The sequence below is a fragment of the Anas acuta genome, chromosome 13 (assembly GCF_963932015.1).
Source record: "Anas acuta chromosome 13, bAnaAcu1.1, whole genome shotgun sequence".
NCBI classification, from domain to species: domain Eukaryota; kingdom Metazoa; phylum Chordata; class Aves; order Anseriformes; family Anatidae; genus Anas; species Anas acuta.
In genome coordinates, this window is record NC_088991.1 from 7958201 (window position 1) to 7984786 (window position 26586).

General features: G+C 38.2%; 2 protein-coding genes across 2 annotated transcripts in view; both read left to right on the top strand.

The window, feature by feature from the left end:
* The window catches only part of RADX (RPA1 related single stranded DNA binding protein, X-linked), a 25381-nt gene extending 8193 nt beyond the window's left edge, over positions 1–17188 (top strand). The window contains 10 exon segments of the mRNA XM_068697281.1: positions 1–73; positions 1573–1740; positions 2303–2463; positions 2903–3081; positions 4243–4311; positions 9684–9763; positions 11431–11724; positions 13078–13260; positions 14131–14272; positions 15145–17188. Of these exon segments, the coding sequence (XP_068553382.1) occupies positions 1–73; positions 1573–1740; positions 2303–2463; positions 2903–3081; positions 4243–4311; positions 9684–9763; positions 11431–11724; positions 13078–13260; positions 14131–14272; positions 15145–15163 (1368 nt within the window). The 3' untranslated portion in view covers positions 15164–17188.
* Positions 17189–18322: 1134 nt separating this feature from the next.
* The window catches only part of RNF128 (ring finger protein 128), a 40927-nt gene continuing 32663 nt past the window's right edge, over positions 18323–26586 (top strand). The window contains exon 1 of the mRNA XM_068696932.1: positions 18323–18740. Within this exon, the coding sequence (XP_068553033.1) occupies positions 18338–18740 (403 nt within the window). The 5' untranslated portion in view covers positions 18323–18337. The remainder of the gene's footprint in view (positions 18741–26586) is intronic.

The window sequence follows — 26586 nt, forward strand, 5'->3', positions numbered from 1 at the left end:
CGGGACCTCACTGACAACCCTTCCAGCACAATTTACCTTACGACTTCGAACGAAAGTCAAATATTCATTACAGGTAACTTAAAGTAGTTTTAGCTCTATGTGGTTCTAATTGTAATTGCTTGGACTATTACAAAAAAAAAAGGCGGCATATTGCATTCAGGTGAGGCACTAATTGATGTATCTTATGAAAAGTACAACTATTAGGTTAAGCCATATGTTTACTAAATCTTTTGGATTGTTTTAATCATTAGATAGTGTTGCAGTGAATGTTGCCAGTTTCTTAAAAAAATGAAATATTACTTGCAGCTTTTCTGGGTTACAAATTTCCTTGTTATAATTAAAAAAATCAGTAAGGTAAATTTATCTTAGTTTATATTTTCACAAATACTTGAGAGCTGTAATGTTTCATGTTTCCCAATGCAGAGGCCCTTGTGCAGAACATGTGGCCTGGAAAGGGTTGTCGTACTGGGCTTTGCTGAAGGAGCATTCCTTCTAGAAAGTCTTATTTGAAAACTCGGATCTGCAGTACAATACTCGTTATGGCCCTGCAATACTGCACACTAGATAGCATCAGTCAGCATTTCACAGCCAGAATCAGGCATAGCTCGTTGTAGTACTTGGGCTTTTTGATCAGGAGGCAGATATAGCACAGCGTTGTAGGTGAGTGGTGTAATGGCTTAATTGCAAGGGAGTATGAAATAAAGTAGACGCCTCTTTCCTGTGTTTATCTGCCCGTCTCGTTTCTTCAGATTTCCTATTACATTACTCATCCAGCCTGAATCTTGCTGCTGACAAGGAGGAATAGGGAGTAATATGTGCTAAAAAACTATCTGAACATAGTCGTTTATACACACATGGTCTCTTCTAACAAGCTGGATAGGGTGTTTTGTGCTTAATTGGACTAAAAAAACAAGCTAGTCTTTTTCCTAACAGGTGATACATATTACACCTAAATTAAAGGTTTGTGAGTCTTTTTTTACTTGTTTTCCTTCCGTATATTTTGTGCTTAGTTAGTTGTCTAATTATTTCTATTTTGAGCTTTTCCTCAGCCTAGCTTAACTTCATTTTATGTCTCTTTGCATCCTAAATGAGAACTACAGCTGGAGATGACAAACCATTGGATGAGATCAATTTCAATTCATAGCTTAGAAGTAGACTTGCTTATTTGAAGTAGACAATTTATTTGATATAACTGGAATTTAGTCAGTATGTTGGTTTTAAACCAGACATCAACGAATACATACCTTACCAGTTACCTGTCCGGATATTTGCTGAACCCTGTGAAGAGGATCTACCCGTTCTTTCCTGCTGAGGTTATAGAAGAATGAAGAATGTGTAGGTTTTAGCAAAGGCAAAGTTACAAAATGATTTATGATCATTTTATTGTTGCACATACTCATGTGAAAAAAATGTTCTAGTAGTATTGCCAATTGTTTTATTATTTAACATTTGGCTAACTTTCAGTATCAGATGCAAGTGTTAGCTGAGGAATTCAAGATGCTCATTTGAGAATAAAAGCTCGTGACTATAACCTACTTTATTTTTGATATCTGATTATTTTTGTTTTAAAAGGGTGTCACAAGGGCCAGCCATACACCAGAGATACCAAAGTGAAAAACTTCATTCACTGGACTAAAACACAGAGTGAAGCTGATCAAATGAAGAAAACTGTCATTGGTGGCTATTATCCTCTTCCACGACCTCCAAATAGCTTTCTGAAGTATTGTAAAAGTAATAGAGGTATGGTATTGTCAAGTATCTTTAAGATCTGTAGCCTTTTTCAGTTCAGTCTTACTCCAAGCATTTGAAACATCAGTTAAAAAGTAATACAGTTATTATTAGTGATTACACAGATGTGTAATGTCTTCTAAGAAAGAATCCCTTTTGTGACTCATAATGTATCACAGGCCAAATCCTCATCTTACAGAAAGTCAGATTTTGCACTTTGTGCACATAGTTGCAGGAGAACTGTAACAACTTACATGAGCTTCAAGTCTTCCCAGAAGTTTTACTCTGACTGCTCTGCTAAATCAGCATTAAAGACAGTTATTTGGAAGAACATAATTAATTTCACCTGAAAACACCAATTTTGATATCTGTTAATGCATATGAGAGGGAAAAGGGCATATTAATTTTTTTCATGTGATGTAAACAAGAGGATTTAAAATCCTTCAAAAACTTATTTTAAAATCAATTTAATACTTAGTAATGTTTTTTTTTTCCATTTTCTTTGAACCTTTCATTCAGACTTTTTGATAGTGCATTTCCTTAAAACTTGTTTATGGGAATTACTCTTTTGCAGTTGAATCAGTTTTGAAAGCCATAGGTGAAATGGGGAAAGAAATTGAAGATTTGCACTACAGGGAACACAAGCGCATTGCTATTCAAGGAATAATTAGCGCCATAAGATACATCAACTGTAGCAATGTAGCTGAAGATGCCTCAGGAGTAGAACCTGTTCAGGTACAGAGCTTGAAAATTAATGCTATAGCACTTAAGCAGCTATGATCATAATTAGAATTGAGAATATCGCATTTGAATCCAGAACTTGGCTACATTGTCTCTTGATTAGCTGTACGTGCTATTTTGAGAACGACATAGTTTTGCAAGTAATAGTTTAAAATTTTAAAAAGCAGTGATTCAGTGTTTCTCTGAGTTCATTGTAGCAGTCTTCTGTAAAACTGCATAGCTGTTTAGAAGCTAGTAATTTAACTGGCTAGATGATTTAATTAATGTAAATTAGAATGTGGGAGAGTGGATTACTGCAATTTGCGCATTGTCACTTTCTAGACAGAATTTATCTTACTCACTTGCTCTAAAACATACTTTAACACTTCCAGGGTTTTGAGTTGGAAGAAATAGCTCTGGGTGCTTTGAAACTCTTAATTAATTGTTATTGCAGAAAGATGCTTCTCAGACTCTTGAAACTGTGTCCAAAGAAGATGGTGTTCAGAAGGAAAACCTTCAAACTAAAGAGTGTACGTCTTTTCTGGGGCCTCAGTATGCTCCTGGGGAACAACAATGGCATCAAACTCCGCAATCGAAAAAGAGCACAGTCAAGAGAAAGACAGAAGCAGAAGAGTAAGCTCTTTTCATAAATATGTAGTGTATCTTCTCAAAAACGTTCATGTAAATTAATTCAAAACCTAGGTCATAGAAAAGCACGTAAGAAGGCTTTAAAAGGATATGTAGTTTAATCTTTAAAAGTAGTTCTGTGCTTTTCCTAGCATCAGGTGATGACAGTTATGCCATTCAGGCTAATGGAGGATTGATTACAACAGAGGCATTTGATTGATAATGCTCTCTTCTTTTTAAAATTCATTGCTACTTTGTTATTCTCAGGGATTTTCAATAAAGGTAGTTAACACTTCAACAATCTATAGGTTAGTGACCTATCTGTGAAACAAGTAATAGTTACAATGGTTTCTTCACTGGAAATGCAGAACTGGAAGGAATAATGTTTTAGTATAGTTATTCCTTAAATCCAACCATAAAAAATTATTTTTTTTTTTAACTTTTTTTCCCCTTTCTGGTTAATGGAAGGTATTACACATAGCTGTAATTTGCTCTTAGAAAGGAAAGGAGAGGATGGTTATACGGTAACCTAAAGACTTGAAATAGCTCACAGTGCTATGGCTCTGCTTGTGATGTAATTCTGTGAAATTTTATTGCACCTAGTTAGACACAGACAAAGGATATCAGTCCAATATAAGAAAATGGGATAAGAAAAAAACTAGTGCAACATTTTTAATTTCAAGAGTAAAATATTTGTTTGTATAAATGTATCCTTTGTTGCAATGTTTGTGCAAGTTCTGATGGAATTGTACCAAGTCTTACAAGCCTCATTTATATACTGAGAGATTTAATGTTGCAAAAATCTAACAAGTCACGTTTTTTGTTTTAGTGGATTTCACATGCTATAAAAGCTTTTTTTTTTTTCTTGACTTTTCATATTCTGAAGTCATAATAGTTGGAAGAGAGCAGGCATTTCAAATATTTTGCAGGCAAAATGTAATTAGGATTGAACAGAAGCTTACAATGAAAAATGGGGAATAGAAGTTCTGTCTTGGTAATGTCATAGCAAGCATGTTAGTAACCATTCCATAAGAAAAATGCCAACATTATAATATTTTAGGTTCTGCCTGGGGAAAAAAAAAAAAAAAAAAAGCAAGCATGTTCTTTGCTCTGTGTATTTCCATTTAACAGAATTCTGTAAAATAATGGTGAATTTCCTATCTTAAGGGGAAGTACATCTGTTATTCCTGTACCATCTTACCACTATTTCACAAGGTCTGCAAGAAAGAAATTTGGGTAAGTCATGTGAAGTTAATTATGTTAAATATTTGCAATGAGGAAGCAAAGACACTTGAAATTAAATTCTTATAGGTTTGAAATGAAACTCTTATAGGTCAGGAATCTGCATGGAAGTGAAAGAACACAACAGAGTGGAATTTAATATTTTCTATTAATTTCCTTCACATTGATTCTAGGTCAAATATATTGGATTATTTTATTCTGAAACAAAATCTTGACTGTGTTATTAAACAAATTTTTAGAGAGCTACATGTGCTACTTAAGGAATACCTAGTAACAGGGGTCCATCATGATAAATAGAGCAATATATGCAGTCTTTGTTTCAGAGAGATTATAGTTTAAATAGGAGAGTCAAAGGTAGGAGTGAGGAATGCTTAATTAGCAAGCAAAGTTAACAATGTGATTGCATTAATGGATTTGCTAGTGGTAATTAAGCTATAAATCATCACTGGTGCTACAGAGGTGTAAGCTCACAGAGGTGTAATTGTCTCTGAGAAGTCGCTTGACTCCTTCCACTGCCCAACACTCAATCTTTATCGAACTTGCTTTGGATCCAGAAAATGATGAAAAAAAAAAAATCCAAGTAGGAGTTTCAGATCCATAGCCCTGACAAAACTGGAACCTAAAGAGATGACTACATGTGGGAAATTATTAAGAAAGCAGAATGAATGTTATTTGCTAGTCTGGGGTAGAAAACTTCCTTCCTTCATGCAGTTTTGTTTAAGGGTTGTAAATTCTTGTCATTTGTCTCAAACAAAGCTTGAGTAACCTGAATTTATGAACTCTGTGATGACAGTAATTTAAAATGTCTGGTGTTTTGGTGGTGGCAACTGGGGTTTGTATCATGAGTACGTGATACATGTGTGCAGTGGGATCCATTAAGACGAAGGGACTGAAGCAACTAACATATGAGTAAAGGCTGAGAGAATTGGAACTGTTCAGTCCAGAGAAGAAAAGGCTCAGGGGTTAATATATTTGGTAAGTTTAAAGGTTGATATAAATGTATCAACATATATAAATAGCTGAAGGGAGGGTGCAAAGAGAATGGTACCAGGCTCTTTTCGTGGATGCCTAGTGATGGGACAAGAGGCAGTGAGCACAAACTTAAATACAGGAGGTTCTGTCTGAACATCAAGAAGCACTGTTTGTACTGTCAGGGTGACTGATCACTGGCACAGGTTGCCCAGAGAAGCTGAGGAGTCTCCCTCCTTGGAGATGTTCAAAGGGTGTCTCAACCTGGTCCTGGGCAGCCAGCTCTTGGATATTCCTGCTTAAGCAGGGGGTTAGACCAGATGGCCTCCAGAGGTCCCTGCCAACCTCAATCATTCTGTGATTCTCTATGCCCTTCCCTGCCTTCTTAGTTCACTTTCAGCACCTCTTCACTCCTCACTAAAGAGAATTTTTGGTGCTAGGGATGTAGCGACAATCACAGTGATGGAGGTTATGTAAGTTACTGACCGTTCTTCCACGAAGATCCTTTTGGTAGACACTACATTTTCTAGGGGAAATGGTTGTCTGACTCTGCAACTCACTCATTTAGCATGACACCTGGCTTTAATATCATGCACCTGCCAAACAGCAAGTTACGTAGCCCTGGGGGGAACCTGGGCAGACCTCAGCTGCTAGGGTTTCTGTTTAACAGCAACCAACTTAGCTGGGGAGTCAGCACAGACACATCTTTCAGCTGGACTTGCTGCCTTCAGGGACAAGAGGCTGTATAGCCACCAGGTGTAAGGATGGGTTTCAGGGTATTGTGGTGCAGGAGTTTGCAGGAACGTGTGCCACGAATCCGTTAGAAAATCAGGATGGTTTTCTGAATGGGAGGAATCACTTTTTTTCTTTTGCTTGCTGAGAAATACTCAATTTCTTTAGGGGGGAGGGGAGGATGGGAAAGAATGTATTCTCCCCATTTCTTAAAAGTGGAGAAAAAGTTAAGGCATGTTTTCTTTGTTCTCTGCTTTTCTCAATCTGCTACTGTCCTTGCTACCTGTGTGCCCTGTACTCTATGCCATTAGTAAAGGAGGAGAAAGTCTGTGTTGGATTATGGGAAGCTGTTTCACTCTATATAATTAAAAGGTAACTCGTGTATTTCTGTAATTACCTATGTGGTTGTTCTGAGTTCTCCAAATTACAGGAGAAAAACAGAAGGCTAGCCGGAAGTACTTCAAGCTTGCATTGTTTTCTGTTTTGTTGCTTCAAAGTAGCAGAATGCCAGCTCTCACTGGAATATTCTAATATGTTTATGAAATAACGGTAAATATTTCTTAGTATGCATTATAGCTTAGATTATTATAGCTTATATTACTTTGTGTCGAGTATTTTGTGCAGTATTTCAGAATGTGGCTGCACTGTTGAAGGCTTCATGTTTTTAGATAGTAACAGCTTATTTTAAGGTTCTTTATTTGACCGCCTCAGTGCCTACATTTCTGAGGTAACTCATGTATAGGATGCCATCTAGTATTATCAGGATGCATGTGAAATGGTCTGATTGTTAAGGGTTTCAGAAAGAACGAGGTAAGAGGAAACCGATTAATTTAATGCTACCATTAATATTTACATCCTTGCTAGTGGAGACACTTAAGAGAAATGTACTTTCTTTTTTACTAGCTTTTAATGTAAAGTAGTTCAACTGATATTTTTTTATGAAGGAGGAAAGATCAGAAATTTTAGACAAGCTTATTTTTTTCACGGAAATAGAAAAACACAATGGCTTTCTTAACTTTTTAATCTTTAGAAGCTTAGCACTGCAGGTACCACAGAGTTGCTGGTGTATTACATGTTCACAGTCCAGACTGCTTAAAAGTGCCTTGCTTGTATGCTTCTGTCCTTGCAGTTTCACTTCTAAATGTTTAGTGTAATTTATCCCTTTTCTCATTTTCTCCATTTTCTATCCCTTCCAATGAGAACTAATGGACAGGAGAGTCTGCAGATTGCAGACTGGGAATAGCAAATTTGTCGTGGCACAGGTTTTCATAAAGCTGGCATGGGCAAATTAAGAACATGGATGTTTTGGTTTACAACAGCCACAGCACACAACACTAAATGGAAGGATTTGGGTTATGTCAGAAACATGTAAGCTGTTGTGTATTCACACGTAAGTTTGCCTTGTTTACGAACTTAGCGCAGGTTGCACTGTGCACCCATCCAGCACAAAGCAGTCCTGTAGCAGTAACGTGTTGGGCAGGCAGGTGAAAACCTTCCAGCCACAGGTTGTGTAAGAAGCTTGGGAAGAAGTGTGATAAGTTTGTTTCAAAATTTTGAAGAGGCAAAACTAGCTGTAAGTCAGAGCCTTCTCACCTTGGAAAACATTTTGAAAAGAAAAACAAGCCAATTTCATAATATCAACTTGTCAGCAGTATGAGTTGGTGTACTCCCATGCTTTAACGAAGAGGGAAGTTAGTTGTCTTGTGCCTTACTCAAAGTGTTGATTTCTGAGCAAGCCTTTCATAACACTACTAGATTTTCATGTCTGTTGTTGAGAAAGTCTTGAAAGTAAGAATTAAGTTTTGTGGGCATTCGTTTTTAATTAGACAACTTCTGTTAATAGCTTTTGATAATGTCTTTAATGGCTTGAAAATCTAATAATATAGCTGATATGTAAATAGTTTATTACTGTGCATACACAGTAATTACTTTCTAGGTTAGTTAAGGTAAAAGGAATTAATTCTTCATAAAATGAAGCATTGTTTTTATCTCAAAATAATACCATAGGAGTCATGATGTAATTACTGAATTATTTTTAGAAAGTTAAAAATTTTCCAGCTACATTGCATCAGAAGATATAAAAATACTGTTGCATGAAATTAGATACGACCTATTGAATTCATCTTTCTGAGGTTGCACTGGACCTCAAAATTTGAAAAACATCTTGAACTCTACAGTGGTATCGAAGCTCATACAACTTTCTGTTTACTGGTACATTTAGCACAGCTCTCCTCTGTAGCCTGGTTGGGTTTTGGGGAGCAAGTGTGGTCATGCTTCTCTGTGGCAGCTTTTTGTTTCAAAATTTAGTAGCTGAAACCTTATTTGTATAGTTTGTGCTGTTTGAACGAGGATTCTTTTGTGCCTAGAGGTAGAGATCACAAGATAGTCACTCCAGTACTTAGGTCACACAATGATAATAAGTGCATTTCGTAGAATGTACTTTCATACTCAAAAAAACCACAGTGTATTTCCTTTTATCTTTTCACAGCATTACTTCATCTTAGATATGTTCCATTTGTTATGAAACACAGAGTTTTCAGTATTTATCCATAATATGAAATAGGGAAAATTTGGAAAGAAAACAATAATAATTACAACTGAAATGCAAAATAGCCCACCAAACAGCATGCACTGCTTCAGGCCCTTTTTCACTGTCTTTGTATTGTTTCTGTGTATTTGCAGTTATAATACTTTATTAGTAATTACGTTGGTAGACTAGAATTTCAGTGGTACCTGAACCAAGTCTTGCCTATATCTCAGTAGTTTGTGATGCAAAATAGTCTTTTTCTTGAGTTTATTCATACATCTTGTTGAGTTTATTATAAGAGGAGTGTAACAAATAAGAAAGGAATAAATGAGCTTAAGAGCGTATCTTTCTATGTTGTGGCTGTAGAGTATTTATGTTTTTCTCCAACATTTCTCCAAGATAATTGATTAGAGATTGTAGAGGATAGTTGCTAACCATTAGTTAAAAACTTCATGGTTAAAAATGAAAGTATAACTTTCTAAATTTATTTATTTTATAAGCTCTTTTATTTATTTTGGTATTTTAAATTTTATTTTATTTTAAATAAAACTATTTTTAAAATTAAAAAATCTGGTTTGCTTGATTTACCTCGTTATTATGACAGGGTAGTATGTGCAAAAGAAAAATATTTGGAATTTATCATTTGGATTCTGGAGTGATGAGTCATCTGTATTTTTGCTTTGTGTTTGACTGCTGAAGTGTGCTGATTTGAAATCACAACAGCATGCTGTGCAGTATTTTCTTTAGAATTAAGTCATAAACCTGCTGATAGTCTGAGATACTCAGCTTTTAGTGTCACGCATGCTATTTCCAGTAGGTGCTCAGTAGAGGGCAACAAATGCTGGCTTTTGAGTATAAAATACTTCCCTACCTACTCCATAAAGCAATGAAATAAAGCAGTTCTTATCTTGAGCTCTTGAAAATTGATTTACAGAGCATAGTAGGTCTCATTATGTCAAGCTGCTATATTACAGGTCCTGTGATGTGAAACCAGCTACCAACGCTCAGTCGTTCAGGCTTGTTTCATTTATCACTAGAAATCTGTCAAGAACTGAACTTTTGCTGCATAGTGTTTGAGATTAAATAGACTTTAATGTATAAATATATATATACACACAGTCTAACTTTCCTTTTATAGCTTGGACAAATCTCAGCATGAAGATTTTGTTCAAGAAAAAAATGAACAGCCTGTATCAGACAGTTCACAGTACTATGCAGGTATGTCTCAAGCGGTTGTAACATTAAGTTTAAACCTGCTTCTACCCTTTAGGTCCAACACAGGCAACAAAGATATCCTTACAACCATTGTTTGTCAAGACAGCTTTTCTATGCATCTGGCTGTATTAGCCTCTTGGGAGCCACTGTATGAACTTGTTAAAGTCAATGTGCTCCGTCATGTCCCTGATGTGTTATAAAGGATGGCTGAAAGGACACTGTTAGGCTGTTTCCCTGTAACAGAAAAAAATTCTCGGTGTTTATACAAACTGCAGGTCAGTTTTGTACCTCAGAAGTATTGTGCAGTGGGCTTAGTAGCACAAGTCTTTGCATCTTTTTTTGATTCTTTTTTTTGCATCTTTTTTTTTCTTGCTATGGTGATCTGTATGTCATAAAATTGTCCATCTCCAGGAAGGTAGCTCCACAGCTACATTAGAACCTAACTAAAAGACAAATACAAGATGTGGGAGGAAACGAATGCAACATACAAGCCAGTAATGAGAGTGATGGTTGGGTTTTGGATTTTTTATCAGTTAATATTATTAAATATTTATTTTTTCCTTTGCAATTGAATATAAACTCATATTTTAAGTAGTTACTTTCTTGATATCTATTTTTGAATGAAGGAAGAAGTTAATTTATCAATCATCATTTTGTGTAGCTTAGTCTGTTTTTTATTTCATGCAAATATTCTGTCACGTTTTCCTCTTTACAAAGCTGTCTAGATTTACTCTATGTAATTTGATCTGAAAGCTTGTCTACTGCTTGCATCTGTCCCGACATCAACATTTGTCAATTTACTTCCACATATAGCTGTAGTATGGATACTGTTGTCCATCCTTTTATTCAGGAATGCCACAGCACATCTTAATGTAATAATGATGGTTTGCTTCTAGTCTACTGATGATTATCTACTTCGTTGTGTTTATTTAAAACAATAGAATTTACAGTGAACTTTCTCAAATGATTAATATATTGTAGATTGAAATTTTGAGGAAAGTTTCAAATTGGAGTAAAATTTATACAGTAACTGTTTAAAGTGATTTTTTTTTCAAGTGAAAGAACAGCATTAGGTATTATGTAGAGATCTGTTCTTCAGAATTAAGAAAACATATCCATAAGTAAGTTTGATAATTAATGGGTTAATTGGTTCTTAGTCTTCAGTGAAATTTCTCATGACTTTTAAAAAATGAGGAATCAGATTGGGTGTTCTCTCCTGAAATTATTTTTTACAGGAATTCCTGGTAGCTGTAGTGTTTATTGTGCTGTGCTCTTACTGTCTCTGGAATTGCTGGGATACTGTGTAGATACCTTAAAATGAATGTGTGTGGTTTCAATTAGGATGGTTTAAAATTAAAAAAAATAAATAAAAAAATTCCTTGTACATATTTTAAACTTGCTTTCATGTTTTCTGGATGTTCATTGAGCAAATTATGTCCTCTCCAAATACAAGCCATAATGTTCAACGTAGTGTTTTGAAATAAGAGGTTTAACTACAAGTCTAGCCTCTAAGGTTAGTCATATACTCCCGTTCCAGCTCTAGTTTCTTTCTTGTGAACATTCTGCTGTCTTCTTAACTGAGATGTTCTAGTGAAAATACTTCTCTTCTACCAAAGTGACAGGATTCTGTAAGTACATAAGCAACTAACTATTTGCTATGTTTATACTAGACCAAGAAGGACTAAGTGCTATACCTGAAACTGAAGAGACCAGAGGAACTTGTGATTCATGGCAGAGTGACCTGTGGGCACAAGTAAAAGACAAACTGCTGAAATACTTGCATCACAGCACAGTTTTCCCAGAAAGTATCCCACGTAAATTTGATTATGCGCACAAAGACTTACTTATGCAACAGTACAACCTTCATGCAGCTGTGTACCAGCCAAAAGAAATGAGAACAGATAAAAATATCAATGAGTTTAAAAGTGCTAGTGGCCTTGGGTATTATGAAGTGACAGTTCTGGGTAAGTATTTGGTAGCCTGGCTGTTTGCTATGCTTGGAATGACTTAAGGTTAGCCAGAAACTAAATAGATTTCTTTGGCTTAGTCATTCGAATTTGGGTGTTTAAGTTTAAAAAAAAAAAAAAAGAGAGAGATATGTTTTAAAGACATTTCAGATCTCTGTTAAAAAAAAAAAAAAGGAATTAGAATATTATTACACCAGAAAGCAGTAATGCTTGTTAAAATTACCATCGTGTCATTAATTGAGATAATTGAATATCTTATTTCTATTGCCACTTTCCATATAATTGCGATTTTGTGTATAGGTGTGTGTGGATTATTTGAAGGTTGTGTATAGTCCTTAAGCTGTTCATTATTACAAATAGAGAGAGAGAGGTTCAGTTCAGTAAGTGAACTAGTCTGACATAATTAGGTAAATTGTTCAATTGCACTTTATTGTCAGCTGATCTTTCTATTGGAGCAGTACCCATCAGGAGCAAGGTAGTGTTCTTAAGGGAAAAGGAAATGCTTGAAATGCTTCTTTTGAGTTTATATCCTCACTGAGTTGTTTTTGTATTTATTTCTTAATTATCTTTTTTAAGTGCCTTTTTAAAAGTGCATTTCTTCCATACTAGAAAATAAAGAGCTTGTATTTTAGCCATACTCATCAACAACTCTCTGCTGCTTCTGGTTACCACAAAACATCAATTGATTTACCTTTATTTGTTAAAATATAAATATGCAAGGTGATGACAAATATGCAACAAGATCTGTTCGTTAGCTTTACTTCGGGATATTAATGTTTGGTTTATTTTCCCATTAAAAGGAGAAGGAAATTGACTAGATTAATAGTGCTCATGTTAAGTTCAGGTAATTTTAAAGTTTCCATTATTTGCTAAGGGAGATTTTCAGAGAAGGTATTTAAACATTTACAGTCATTAGAATCCTGGAACATGGAATAAAATATTCAAGATGAAGGTAGCACAAGTACTGTACCACATGCTGCATAGATACAATGAATGTAAAATGATTTTTTTGTCCTCATAGCAGTGATGAAGCTAAAAAGAAGTATGAAATGGCTTCCAATATTGATTTAATATTTTCTGAGCTAATAGCATTGATGACCTTAAAGCAGAATAATGTTGTAACTATCAGTTTCAATGTGTGTGTATACTTACATAGGTTTCTATTGAAATGTAGTTTTAGTCATCAGTTATTTAATTAATGAACAAAGAGCAAGTGTGTAAACATTTTCTGATGATATATATCAGTGTTCAGCCTGCAATAGTCTGATTTTTCTTAATGAAGAAATGCGATGTGACGTTGTAAATGGGCTGGAGATGAAGATTTGTGCTAATAAATATTTTTTTCGATAGGTATAAACCACGATGTAGCAGTAGATGTCGCATTTCTCCCACTGTTCTATCCTGAAAACCCACACTTACTTCAAATGGAGGACATTGAAAATGACACGTTACTGTCTTGCATGAGTTGCATCTCTGCTTATCATCAGAAGACCACCAGCTATGGAGCACTTTGTGACACCTTTCCACTTTCAGGTGAGACTGACTTTCACTGGCATCACTCATTTATCTTTTCTTATTCTGTATCCCAGCACAAGAGATAATCCTCTGTAGAAATTAATGTTGTAGATCAGGCATTGCTCACTTCCGTGACACATACGTGAATTTTGTGTGGCTACCTTTACATAGATATAATACTGAATTTTCAAGGCAGTTTTTATTGGAGCTGTTTTGTACTCTGAATATAATATTTTAATATCCAAATCACTAACTCCTAAGTGACCTAGATAGTATTTTGCCATATTATACTGACATAGGAGTCAGTACTTGTGCCTGAGCATGTGGATATTTGCCTTGATTTGCTTGAAATAGAGTGGAATAACAGTCAACTCATTTCGCTGATATCACATGGAACAGCATCTTTAATGCAACCTACACTGCCTATAAACTGAAGTATTTGCCTATTATGCTTCTAGTTACTAGCACCTTACAGCACTTGTGCTGACTGCTATTCACGCATGACATGCTGCAAAGTGCTATGTAGGCCTAGTGTTTTCCTGCATGTTAATACAGACAGATCTGATTTTATTCAAATACATTTACTTTTCCTTGAATGATTCTATGGAATCTGAGAATTACTAATGTTTAAGTAGTGCGTATTTCAGTATTTCTGTTTCTGATGCTATCATTTGTGGTGGATGAATTTAGTAATGAGATTCTACACCCCCTCCCCTCACCTCCACCCCCCAAAAAATAATAATTCATAGTAGACCAGCACATAATAGTTCAAGTGTGTTTTTCAGTGAAAGATACTTGAACATACACACATAACTTTGTGGAAAATAGCATCAATTCACTTTGCGTTTTTATTGTATGTATATTAAAACTACGTTTCTTAATTTCTAGATGAAATTGTAAAAGCAGCGATGGATCTAGACGGCAAGCATGTTGTCTGTATCTTGGACATCTGTCACTTGGGTGATGATAAGGTGGAAGTCTTTCTGAGCAAAATCTACAAGACGGTGGAACCGGATGTGCTGGGCCTAGTGTAATTTAATAACTTATTTTTGAAACTTAAATAGCGTTGAAAAGGAGGGAAATAAATTTGCTGTAATTTGAATACACCCTCTACACACTGCACTTTTCTAGAACTAGCAGAAAAAGATTATGATTCTTAGAGCAATTGTCATTCACATGAATGTGAAGGACAGTTGTTACCTTTATTTTTGGCAACCTGCAAACAGTTTTTTACATGATGTCTTGGTCACTTATGTTCAAGAAAGGTGAACAGGCAATGCAGTGAGCTAATCCTTTGATAGGAAACCAAGGAGTATAGCTGTGATCTCTCTATCTCTCCCCGTGTGCATACAGAGCAAAAGTATGCATCAGGGTGAGAATTGAGAAGAGAGGCAGGCTTTTCCAATATTAAAGGCAATGTTTGCCTAAGAATTAACTGCAAAGAATTTAGGCTGAAAATTAAAATCATTTTGAGGATGTGAACTATTATGTCCCGAAGTGGTCTTTCAGTGGGAGGTACTATAGACAGCCTCTTTAGGCTTGAACCTCACTGTGTTTGTGAAAGGGATTACATATTGTGGTGCCTTAGTACTGGGGGCTGGACTCAATGACCCAAGAAGTCATTCAGTTCTTTTTACCTGATCAAGGTCAATTGCTATGTTTTAATATGTCTGCTTTTTGTATATATAGTGTTGGATAATGAGTATAGCACCTAAGATTTATAACATATTTTATTTATTACTTTAGAAAATGAAACATTACAAAAAGTTTTTCTTCTAGCTTTGCAAGAGAAAAAAATATTTTTAAGTAATATTTTGCATGGCTGGATATAGTTCATTCCACCATTACTTTTTCTTTCCTGTTGGTCACCACTAGCGTTATCTTTTTTCTTTTTGGTGATAGCTGTAATCAGAATGCATGAAGGAACTCAGCAGCTCCAAGAAGCTGCTGCTTCCGGGAGGGCAAAAGACTCAAGAATACTGTCAATATGTTGAGCCTATACAAGCTAGCAGCTGCTGACTCCTGCTGAGTTCTGAACCAAGTCTTGCTTTTTCCTCCCTTTGGCCACTTACGCAACCGGATCTTTGGGAAATGATTCTCAAGCATGATCCTAAAACACATTGCTGCTTGACAACTTGTCCATGTGCAATGCTGGTCTCAGCTCAGTTGTTTGAGAAGAAATGATTGCATTGTGGAAGCTTGCCACTTAAATTGTACCATTGTTGAGTAAAACTTTCCAGGTATGTTTTAACTGCCTGTTGGTTAATAGGGAGCATCTTTTTGAAGTACTGGCTCACTTCTTTGCTCTGGGGACAGTGGACTTTGTCTTCAGGTCCTTCAACTCTCTACTCTAACTTCAGTTAATGGTAATTGAAGGAGAAAGTTAACTGTCTTTATTATAGTAGAGTTTCAACACAACTTCGTATAAAAAAAAAAGTCCTAATGTTTAGGGAAAAAAAAAGGTTTAAATTATTCTGAATTTCTACCATGGTTTATAATTTAAAAATGCGTTAATGAGAAAAGTTTAACTTGTATTGCACAAACTAAAAGTGAATTAAATGTGACTTTGTATTGTTTATATTTTATACAGATTGTAATAGTATTAACTCTAGAGCAGTGTTTGTCAACCCATGGCACTAAAGGCAAAATGAACACAGGACAACCCCAGAAGAGCAGGGTGTTGCTTGCAATTACTTGTGTAATTTTGTTGCTCATGGGTATATGAAGATAAGAAGCCATTGCTCTAGAGTGAGGAAATTAGCACCAGCACTTCATGTACCAAACTGAGCCATGCTGACTGTGTCAGCATTTTTTTAATTTAGATATACTTCAGGTCGAAGTCTAATTTTAATAAAACCAGTATTTCTAGAAGCAATTTTAAAAAATAGTTATCTTTGTATGAAAGGACTGATGTGGCAAACAGTGTCACAGTCACTGTATTCAATTGTTCTAGACACTCAATCCACCTCCTTCAATAAAAATCCAGCAAAGATCGTTTGCTGCATTGCACTGCTTACTATACTTTAAATGTATAGCATTAATCACTTGCTTCTCCATATTAGGAGGTTTCCTAACTACAAAATGTATCAGAATGATGTAGACTACGTGTAATGTGCACTTGAGACTTTTTAAGTGCATAACTTTATTTTACAGAAATAGTGGTTGAAATTTTTCATGGCAAAACCAGAGGAGGAGACACATTCACTCCTGTAGAATGAAGTGCCAACGTTAGAAGCATACGCTGTCTTTGGATAGGTAGACAATATTCAATGCCTATAGAAGACTTGGAATTTATATATAGTATTTATATATAGTAGACTTGGAATTTGAATACTCAGGGCAATTCTTAGGAGGAACCTACCCCATCCTCATACATTGAACTTAGTATGCCAACTTCAGGTTTTGAAGTGTTTTTTTTTTGTATTGTTACGTGATTCTACCAGTCTGACTGTGTTTCAAAAGAGCACTGTATATCTGGGGAGAGGGTCCAGTCTGAAAAAACCTACTGGCTATTTTATTTGGGGTTCATCAACACAACTATAAACCAAAGTATTTTTGTTCCTGAGTCTGTCAGAATTTGTTAATTTTGCCATGTGAAACTAACATAGCGTCTTTACTCCTGCAAATTATATCACAGAAATCATCTTTCTTGCTGCTGTGTATTGTCATTGCTGAGGGCAACATTCAGTACTGAACTGTAAAATTCATATTCACCCAAAGAACTGTATCCTGAAATCTGCATTTCCATGTTTCATATGTTTCCAGCATTAATATCAAAGTAAAACATAAGAAAGTAAACTAAGTGTGGAATTAATGGTACTTTTGTATGTTTAAAACTCTGTAAGTTATAGATCTTAGAGGTAAGATCAGTTTCAACTTAATGTGATGTAGAAATAGTGTAACACTGTAAACAAGAAAATATAAATAAATAAGTTAATATCTGTAAGTGTCTTGGATTCTTTCCTTCAATTTTGTAATGTTCCTTCTGAAAGCTGTTCCAGTATTTCAAGAATCTCCTCCAGAGTCTTGTTTACTCTTTGAAAGAATCTTTACAAGAGAACTAGGTCAAGCTTCCGTCAAAATACACGCAACCTATTGTAGCTGCTCGTGGCTTTCAACACTGCTCAGCATGACTTGCAGAGAAGCTGTAAAAAGGCCTTGAGTTTTTGATTTGTCTTTAATTTTCATTATGACCTACAGAATTATGGCACTGCAATAGAAAAAAATGAAAACCTAACTTATGTAGGAAGATAGGAATCAGTACTACTAATTGCTACGGAATACAGCTCTGAAATTAGGGCAAGTATCTATAGAGTGTATATCCAAAATGAAGTGTGAGAATCATTCAGACATCTCAGCAAGAATCGTGAAAGTGAGCTAAGGTAGGAAAACAGGGCTGAAAAAGGTTTCTTTGATCAGTTTATGTCATTCTACATCTCTTGCATTGGTATGAATCAATGTTAAAATTGGTTACTTATAAACACCAGAACAAGCTGGACCTGATAGAGTAGGTGACTGAAACAATCAGGAAGAAGAGGAGGAAAAACGACTTGGTTATTTTAGTGTGTAAGCTGAGGTTGGTTGTTTTGTTTGTTTTTAATAATATTTCCCTCCACTTTTGACCTTTTTAACAAGGTCATTTGCATCCCAGATCATATTGTGAAACAAGAGCTTGCATCACTGAATGAAAGATGATCTGGTCCTTCAGGAGTGACATTCAGGTTGAAACTGGAGACTTCCTAGAGCAGGGGGCTTAGGAAACAGCATCAGGGCCAGAATTTGGCCAGAAACGGTGGGGGGAGCTAGGGAGGGAATGACATGTGGTGACAGAGGAGCAGAAAGTTAGAGCCAGAAGTTACTTAGAGGTTCCTTTATTCTGCATGTCTACCTAACAATACACAGGTGTGTCACTTGGGTTCTCTCCCAGCCCCCACTCCAGATAAGCACGCTGACGCATCGAGGACTTATGTAGGTGGTGTCAGGTTCCTGGTGGAACTGAAATTTCAAACTGGTCGGCAGGCTGAGGGCTGACAGTGGCCACCGCTAGCTGAAAATATCTGTAGGCATCTAAATTTTGCGCTTATATGAATAAGCAATGAGGCAGGATAAGTTCAGTTCTTTCTGCCTCCTGGTGATTATTAGTATTTTTTTCAAGCCTACAGAGACGGTTCCTGTGAACGCCTTTGTACGTTTGTTCTATTTCAACAGCACCAGTAACAGGTCTGTGTCTGAGCAGTGTGAATGTGGCCTGTACGGGTTAAGCTCCCCCCTGCTCAGTGCTCAGGGCTCGGTGGCCATTCCTAGAGCTGCTAACCTTCAAGCCTGTGACTCAAACACTCAGTTCACCGTCACAGAACCGCCGTGGATAGCACTGATTGAAAGAGGCAATTGCACTTTTGCTGAAAAAATCAATGTGGCAGCTGGAATGGGTGCGACAGCAGCTGTGATCTACAATGCACCGGGCAAAAGCAGTTACCCCATTCCCATGTCGCATATCGGTGAGTACCGCTGCGTAAAGCACCGGGACGTGATCATTTCTCTTGGGTTTGGTCCAGGACAGCACAATGGGACTGTAAGGAAGCGTTGGTGTTTGTGGGTGATCCTTACTTTAATCGAGATACTCAATGGGAAAAAAAAAAAGCATTATGAAATAAATCTGAGACTTGACCTGTTGAGATATACTCTGCTGTTTATGTTGTGAGCTCGGTAAGGTGTAGCCCAACCGTGATTCTGGAGTTATTATGTATTTATATATTATATTATTATATGGCTATATACCCATTTTATACTTTCACAGCACATAAATTGTTCTGGACAGTAACGTAGAGAAGCATGTAGTGTCTGCTGTGAAGGCAATAGTTTACATTTCAGGGCTGGAGGACAAAAACAAACTAGCCTCCAAGTATCTGAAGCACAGGCACATGCTTTGCAAAGCTTGTCCTTTTTTTTTTTTTTTTTTCCTCTAATCTTTTTTAAAATCCTTTCTGAATAGTAGCTGATCCCAGCCTCTTCTGAGATTCCTTAACCAAAAGTTAGACAAAATTATTCTAATCACACCTTCTGGCCCTAATAGCTATGAATCTATCACAAAGGAAAAGAAGCCAACTGTGACACTGTATTGCTTGGCTTTTATTTCTGTACTTCTCTAGGTCAAGCTGCATAATAAAAATTTTAGTAAAAAGCAATATATACATAGCTACTGCCCTGAAATACACTTTGGTAGCACTGCACTAGGAATTCTTTGGCTTAAGTCAAAGTTCACCTGGTTTTGTGAGCAAACTGAGAAGCTTTCCATGTGGAGATGGGCCAGCATTTTACTTATCACCTCCCTGGTACTGTTTTGGGTTGCTACATGAGGAGGTTTCTGGGTATGACACCCACAGCCATGCAGTTTGCAGGAGTCAGCCAGCACAGCCCTCGAGCAGGCTGGTTCAGAGTCTCAGTGAGCACTTCCCATGCTGTAGCAGCAGTGCAGGTGCTTTATCTAACCATCATGTGAGGTGCAGGAGTCCAGCTCCAGCAAAATGCATCCTAAGGGATTGCACAACGCACGCGCTGTATGGCACTGAAAGTGCCGTGCCTTGTAATGCCCAATCAACTGGCTGATATCTGATATCAGACAGCACGATAGAGCTGAGCTACTGTTTGCTAATGGAGCTTAAATGTGTCATGGCCAATAAACCAAATATTTTCTTCTAACTGGAGAAAGCAATTTAGATTTTAGTGGCCAGCACAGAAAGATTTGAATTACCTTGATTTTTCGGGGTTGTTTGTGGAGCTTGTCAGCTCACACTGCTGCTGTACAAACAAAAAAGGAATGGGCTGGCTTCCCAGAGCTGCACAACGGGTGCCTGCCAGGCTTGGGGACTGGAGCTGGCCCGGAGCAGGGTGGCTCCGCACCACCCCGTGCCTTGCACAAGGGTCTCTGTAAGGTGCCATGCAGGGAGCGGCTGGGAGCCTTGCCTGGACACTGAGGTTCCCTCGGGTGTTACAACCACGGCGGTTAGACTAGGTTCCAGCAACAAGGTGCTTGTTTAGGATGGGCTCTAAAAGCAGATCCTAATATTGCTGATGTTTTTTTCTCTAAAAAAAAAAAAATATTGAAAGCAACAGAAGTATCACATACCCAAGAATGTATTTCATGAGGCTTGTAATCCCTTAATATTAATTAACTGCATATTCTATGTTAAGTCCCCAAATTAATTTAGTTTTCTCAAAGACTAGTGATTTTTATAGGGTTTTTATGGTAAGATATATCCCCTTCCTTTGAAATCTAATATTAGGCTCTATTTCATGTCAAACAAAGTTAATAAACCAATGCAGGACTCACACGTGTTAAATACAGCGAGGGTAAATTCAGTGAGATGAGTTCTTGACTTCAGCTAATCAACAGAGGTGCATCTTCCCCCTGTGTTTGTTTCCCTGCCTGCAAAGTGTGGCGCTGTACTTTTGGGGTCAAACAGAAAATGCTTGTGAGGGGAGTGGTTGTTGCTGCGCAGCGCTTGGAACAAGAGCGTGCTTTGAAATGATTTAGCTTTCTGTAGAAGACTTGTTCACAGAGCTGGGGAAGGAAATGTAGCATATGGATGGAATCTGCCAATGATGGCATCATACAGAGAGGTTTGTGGGGCTCGGTGCTGAGTGCTCTCCCTTGCTTGGGTTGGAGCCTCTAGAGGTAAAATGCCCTGTTGGCAGGGCACTGAGAGAAAATCTACCCTGCTGCTGCCCGTGATCTGAGCTCCTGATTAAAAAAGGAACAGCAGGCCCAGGATCATTGCTAGCCTCTCACTCGGGTCAGCCCTGACATTGGCAACCACACATCTATACAGGAATATAGTAGCAGATAAATAAGTCTATCGGAATTCTGTCACCTAGGTTAACTTATTAGGACTTTGGGCCTTGGTCACAGTTTCTCCTTCGCTTTTCCTTCCTCCTTCCTTCTGACTAACATGAAATCAATAGATTTCTAACCAGCCTTGTTCTCCATTACAGCGGTGCAATATTAGGTATGTATTTCACATCAAAAAGCACCTGCTTAATTTTACAGCAATTAGCTAGTTAGTTCTGGGCAAAGTTTGGGTGTCCAGGAAATGTTAGTAATTTCAAGTTGCTGGGAAGGGACAAAGAGAAAAAAAAAAGTCTATTCTTGGTGACTCCTTCCTCATTGTCTCTGGCAGCTGCTGTCAGTTTGACATGATTGTGGGTATTGGTTTATCATTATACATGCAGCCATGAGATAAAACTGATACAGTATTAGCTTTTACTAACAGAAAATTTCAGAGGTCAAGCTGTTGGCAACATCTTTCCTGTTCCCTCTCTGATTACACAAATCATTGGTGGGAAAATGCTCTCGTTTAATCTGGAAGATTTTTCTGTAGGTGGTTATGTCTTATTTGCATAAAGTCAGGTTGATTCAATGATACAGAGACTAAGCTCTTGCTAGGAAAAACAATTAAAATATCTCTTTTTAGTAGTTCCAGCACTTGTATGATTTTCTCTGGAAAGGCAATGGAATATGAATCTGGAACAGCATTTTTCCAGTGCAGTGCCTCAACATTTAAATGAAAATTAAGGGAATTATCAAGTTTTTTGAGCCACATTCAAATATAAACAAAATATTTTGGAGTTTCTTTTTTTAATAAGAAGTATCGGACCATGGATGGTAGCAGAATAGCTGTGCTCTGCAAAGTCACTGAACAGCTGGGTTTGGTCCCTGCTTTTAAGCAGTACTGGCATGGGTCGGTAGAGGGCTGTATGGTCTTATATTTTTTTCCTGTTCATTTACAAGAGAAGACAGGAGAGGAGGCAGGATAGAGGAGTACAGAATATATGTATATATATCATTACTGCTGACATTTGGATGCTATGCCCATGTAGCAACTAAGCTACAATATCAACCGAGTTCTGATGCGTTTACTCCATAAGACTCGGTGAAAGGGAAATCTGCTGGTTAAAGCCTCATGAAGATCATTATCCTGGCAGAACCATTGTATAACAGGGCAAAGTAGATATATCAGCTTATTCATACACCAGACGTAATTGGCAATTCTGAATAATACACTAACTGAAAAGAGTTTTTGTGGATCTGTACTTCCTTCCAACTTGTTTCCAGGATATTCTATAGACTCCAGGTATTACTTTTCTTATCTCAGAAGTACTTTGAGATACGATCTTGCTAGCTACTGATGCAATAGCTATCAAAAACTTGTGGGATAAATGTTTGAAAATGAAATTTGGTTTTAGCTTTTGTTTTGAAAGCTGGTATAAAATCCTGCTCAGATTCCGCATCTTAACTCTCTAAAATATCATTGCTCATTTGAACTTTAGAGTAATCTCTGTTTTACAACACATTTTTGGTGATCCTCTCTGTTTGGTATAGAAAAAGCCAGGTACTCTGTCCAAGCTTGGAGCAGCCTGTGGGACCTGTAGGTGAAAACAAATGAACTGCCACAGAGTAGATGCCATGTACTTCCGTTTTTGTGAAGTCCTTCTGAAGTAAATGGCTCTGCTAACAGCAGCCCAAGTGCCTCCATAAAGTCAGTGTACTCTTTGTGTGGACTAAATTCCTCCATCTGTCATTGCCAGGGAAAATTGTCTCAGTAACTCCATGCTTCTCTGCACTGAGTGCAGTGGCTGGGAAGTGGAAGCACCCAGTCCTTCACCAGCTGGACCAGTCAATACAAGGAGAGGCTGAGAGCCCCAGGGCAGGTCAGTGTGGAAAAGAGAAGGCTCAGGGAGACTTTATCTATGTAAACAAATTCCTGATGGGGCAAGGAATGACAGAGACAGACCCTTCTCAGCGATTCCCAATGAAAGAACAAGAGGCAACAGGCAGAAACTGCCATACAAGAAAAACATTTTTTCACTATGAGGGTGGCTGACCACAGGGAGTCTGTGGAGTCTCCATCCTTGGAGATACTCAAAACCCGATGGGACAGAGCCCTGGGCATGTCTCTAGCTGCACCTGATCAGAGGAGGGTTGGACTGTCCGATTTCCAGAGCAGCCAGCCTTTTCCTTCCAGATGGGCTCCCTACTTCTCCCCAGGCAACCGGGGAAATCCCTGCAGGCTGTGCCCACCTCCACAGAGCACATGCTGCCAGCAAGCTGCATTCAGGTCTGGATTTTCCAGGTCTCCCATGACATGTAGCCAACAAAGCCCAGTCCCTCACCTCATTGGTATTTATTGCTGTTCTTTTAGCTTCCAAGATAATCAATGTGATGAGCATTGGGTTTATTTCAGGTGATGACATACTGTGATCTACTTGTTTGTCCATATACCTGATGGTAAATGTATACAGGGAGCCCAAATTCTGCTTAGAAAAACAGTGGAAGGTTTGAACTGGTACCATAATGTGGCTCTCTAGTGGGCTTCCTCTGTTGTCAAAGCTCAGGAAAAGCTTTGAAAAACCTTAACTGCCAGAACCACCAAAAGAAACCGACCTGCTGGCTGTTTCCCCTAAAAAACGAAAATTGTCATCCTCTGTTTAATGATGCCTGGTGGAAACACCAAAATATGTATTTGCATCTAATCGAGTCAATCAGTCTGGCATCTAATTGCAAGCATTTAGTTTACTATAGAACATACGCAGCTCTCATTAGTCACTTATCAGTGTAACCTCTTATCTGTTGTGCCATTGCGGTTGAAGTTGGGTGAGTTGTTACAGCTCCAAAAAAACATAATGATGCAAACCTGGTAGTCACCATCCCTTAGGGACATTGCCAGGTGAGAGTTGAATTGTCTCAGCTAATAAAAGAAACCAAGCCCAACTCTTCTGTAGTGTGAGTCAGTACACCAGTGAGAGTCAGCTCCTGGTACCTCTTCTCCAGAGTGGAACTGCAGTGGAAACACCTTAGAAGGATCAATAAAAGGCTTAGAGGCTGTGAACTGCCTGAGTGTAACTGCCTGCGCAAGGAGCTAGGCATCACTAGCTAAGAAGAAACTGACCAAGGCAGATTTAGTTTAAATTTTGACCTCCTCTTAAGGCTCCTGTGGTTTGGGGGCCTTGCCCAGGCTGACTCAGAGCCTGGATACCAGCTGGATTTAAGAATTTCATACATTTTTTCTCAACATGTCATGGGATGATCCCTCCTGGTGAAGCACAGAGTGATCGAGACCTTTTTCTCCAGGTGCTCAGTGCACTGACACACTACAGAGGAGCTGGGCTTGGTTCCTTTTATCAGCTGAGATGATTCAAATCTATTTTCCTGCTTCTTTGAAATCCCCCAAGCTCCAAACTGCGCTGGTGTGCAATGCTCCTCTTGTGCTTGTGGTACTGCAGGAAAGCAGTCAATGGCATCCATCTGGGTAGGGGCAAGCACATCTAGAAGCAGGACAGTGGGAGCTTGAAGCAAATAAATTATGATGTGAGTAACACAACTAACAAAGTGTTGTTTTGTCCTAACAACTGACCCCTGTGTCCCTGTACCTCTTCTGACTCCACACAGGTAAATATTTCTGCTTTTCCTCTTTCCCATCCTTATGACTTCACTTCTGTTCCCAGCACCAGTTGAGGAGTCCTTTTTGCTTCCTTGTTCCTTGAAACAATAAAACTAACTTTCTCGCAAGTGGGCCTCTCACTGGGCAGAGGCAGCAAGGAGCTGGCTGTCCAAAGGCTATGTGTGGTTGCTAAACCTGGGTTTTCAGCCTCTCCCTGTGGGAGCCAGCTAGGCATTCTGTTTTCTCACCAGCTGCCAAGGTAAAAAACCTTGTGGGAAACTTCTTGAATTTGCCAAGCTTTTAGCTCAATTTTTCTGAAATTGGTTGTCAGTGTAGACAAGCAGGAAAGTTGTCTGAGGGGAAGAGGGATAAGCACAGACAGGAAAACTATACAATTGACAAGCAGGACTTCTTTGAAAAACAAAACCAAAAATGAATCACCAGCAGATTTTGGAGCTGATCTAAGCAGCAGATGATCAGGGGCTTTTAGAACACATTTTGGGCCCAAATTTCACTAAATCTCTTTTGGGACCAGCCTCCTTTCTTTTAAAATTCCTGTCTAAATTTACTGCCCTGTCTGCTTATATCCTAGCCCATCTGACTTTCTAACTGAGGATTTATACAGGGTTTTTACAGAGGAAAAAGAATCTTATGCCTTACAAAACCGGTAGAAGTATTTCTGTTGATTTTGGTGGAGTGTAGACTATGCCATTTGCACATGGAAACTCTGGATCAGCAAAGGTGTGATAAGGTGCACCATGGTTTTTGTAGATGTTTTTGTTACTACCTCATTTTAAAGTTAAGCCTAAATATTGTCAGGTGTTCTCAGGCTACATGGCCCCGCAATCTGTTTGTAGCAACCACTGTTTTCAGTGAAAATCTGCTGCTGTTTTCAGTGAGGCTCTCCAGCTACGTTGACAGAGCCATAAAAGTTCACCTAGGTGAAAGTGCAGCACCACATGCATTCCACAAAGAGTGAGAAAAACATGAAACACAAACCTTATTTGTACCTAATTATGACATATATACAACTGAAATACAATTTTTGGTACCTTTATAGATCTGCTGTGTTCACACTCGGCCTTCACCCTGTAGCGTTCTCTCAAGCTGCCGCTGGTCTGGTTCAACTCAGAACTTGCCTAAACAAAGGTGCAAAAAGGCACAGACGAAAAAAATACCTGTGGCTTACAGTTTCTTCCATCTAAAGGAGGAGATGTTGAAAGAAGCACACACTGGGAGGCATCATTGAGCCTAAACCCAGGTGTGAGGCCTTCTCTCTCAGGCTGAAAGGAGCGCTTCCTCTAGCGCCAGACGTTGCAGTTCAGGCCTGTCATGCTTTGAAGTCACATGCCAGAATAAACCTCAGGAAAAAAAATAAAAATACAGGGACAAATCATTCAGTGTGGAGCCAGTCTTTGGTTTAGACAACGCCACAGCCTTCTCAGAGAAGGCCCGAAGCCCTGAGCTGCAGCCAGCTCAAAGCACTGGCAGCCTGAATCTCATGCACCCTGTCAGGGATGGTTTTCCCATTCATGACATTTATTTATTTATTTATTTCCATTTTAATGCATTTTTCTCTTCCCAGGTCCCTCTCTGGGGGTGGTTTCTAGTGGGTGGTGTGCATCCTGGCATTTGTCAGCAACTTTGGGGGTAGATGGAAGGCATGAGTGAGCCTGGCACATCCCCGGCCTGTTGAGGCTGTTGGCAAAGTCCCCACTGACATTGCTGTGGTCACTGAAGTGTGTCACAACTTCTGTCCTAATTATGCTGACAGCTGAGCTTCTGCAGTTGTGTGATCTTAAAAGCTCCCATTCAGAGCATTCCTGTGTTTGGCTCTGTGCTGTAAACAAGGATTCAGGACCAGCTGGAGTCACTGCTAACCTTTCCCTGTAGGACTTTGTGAAGG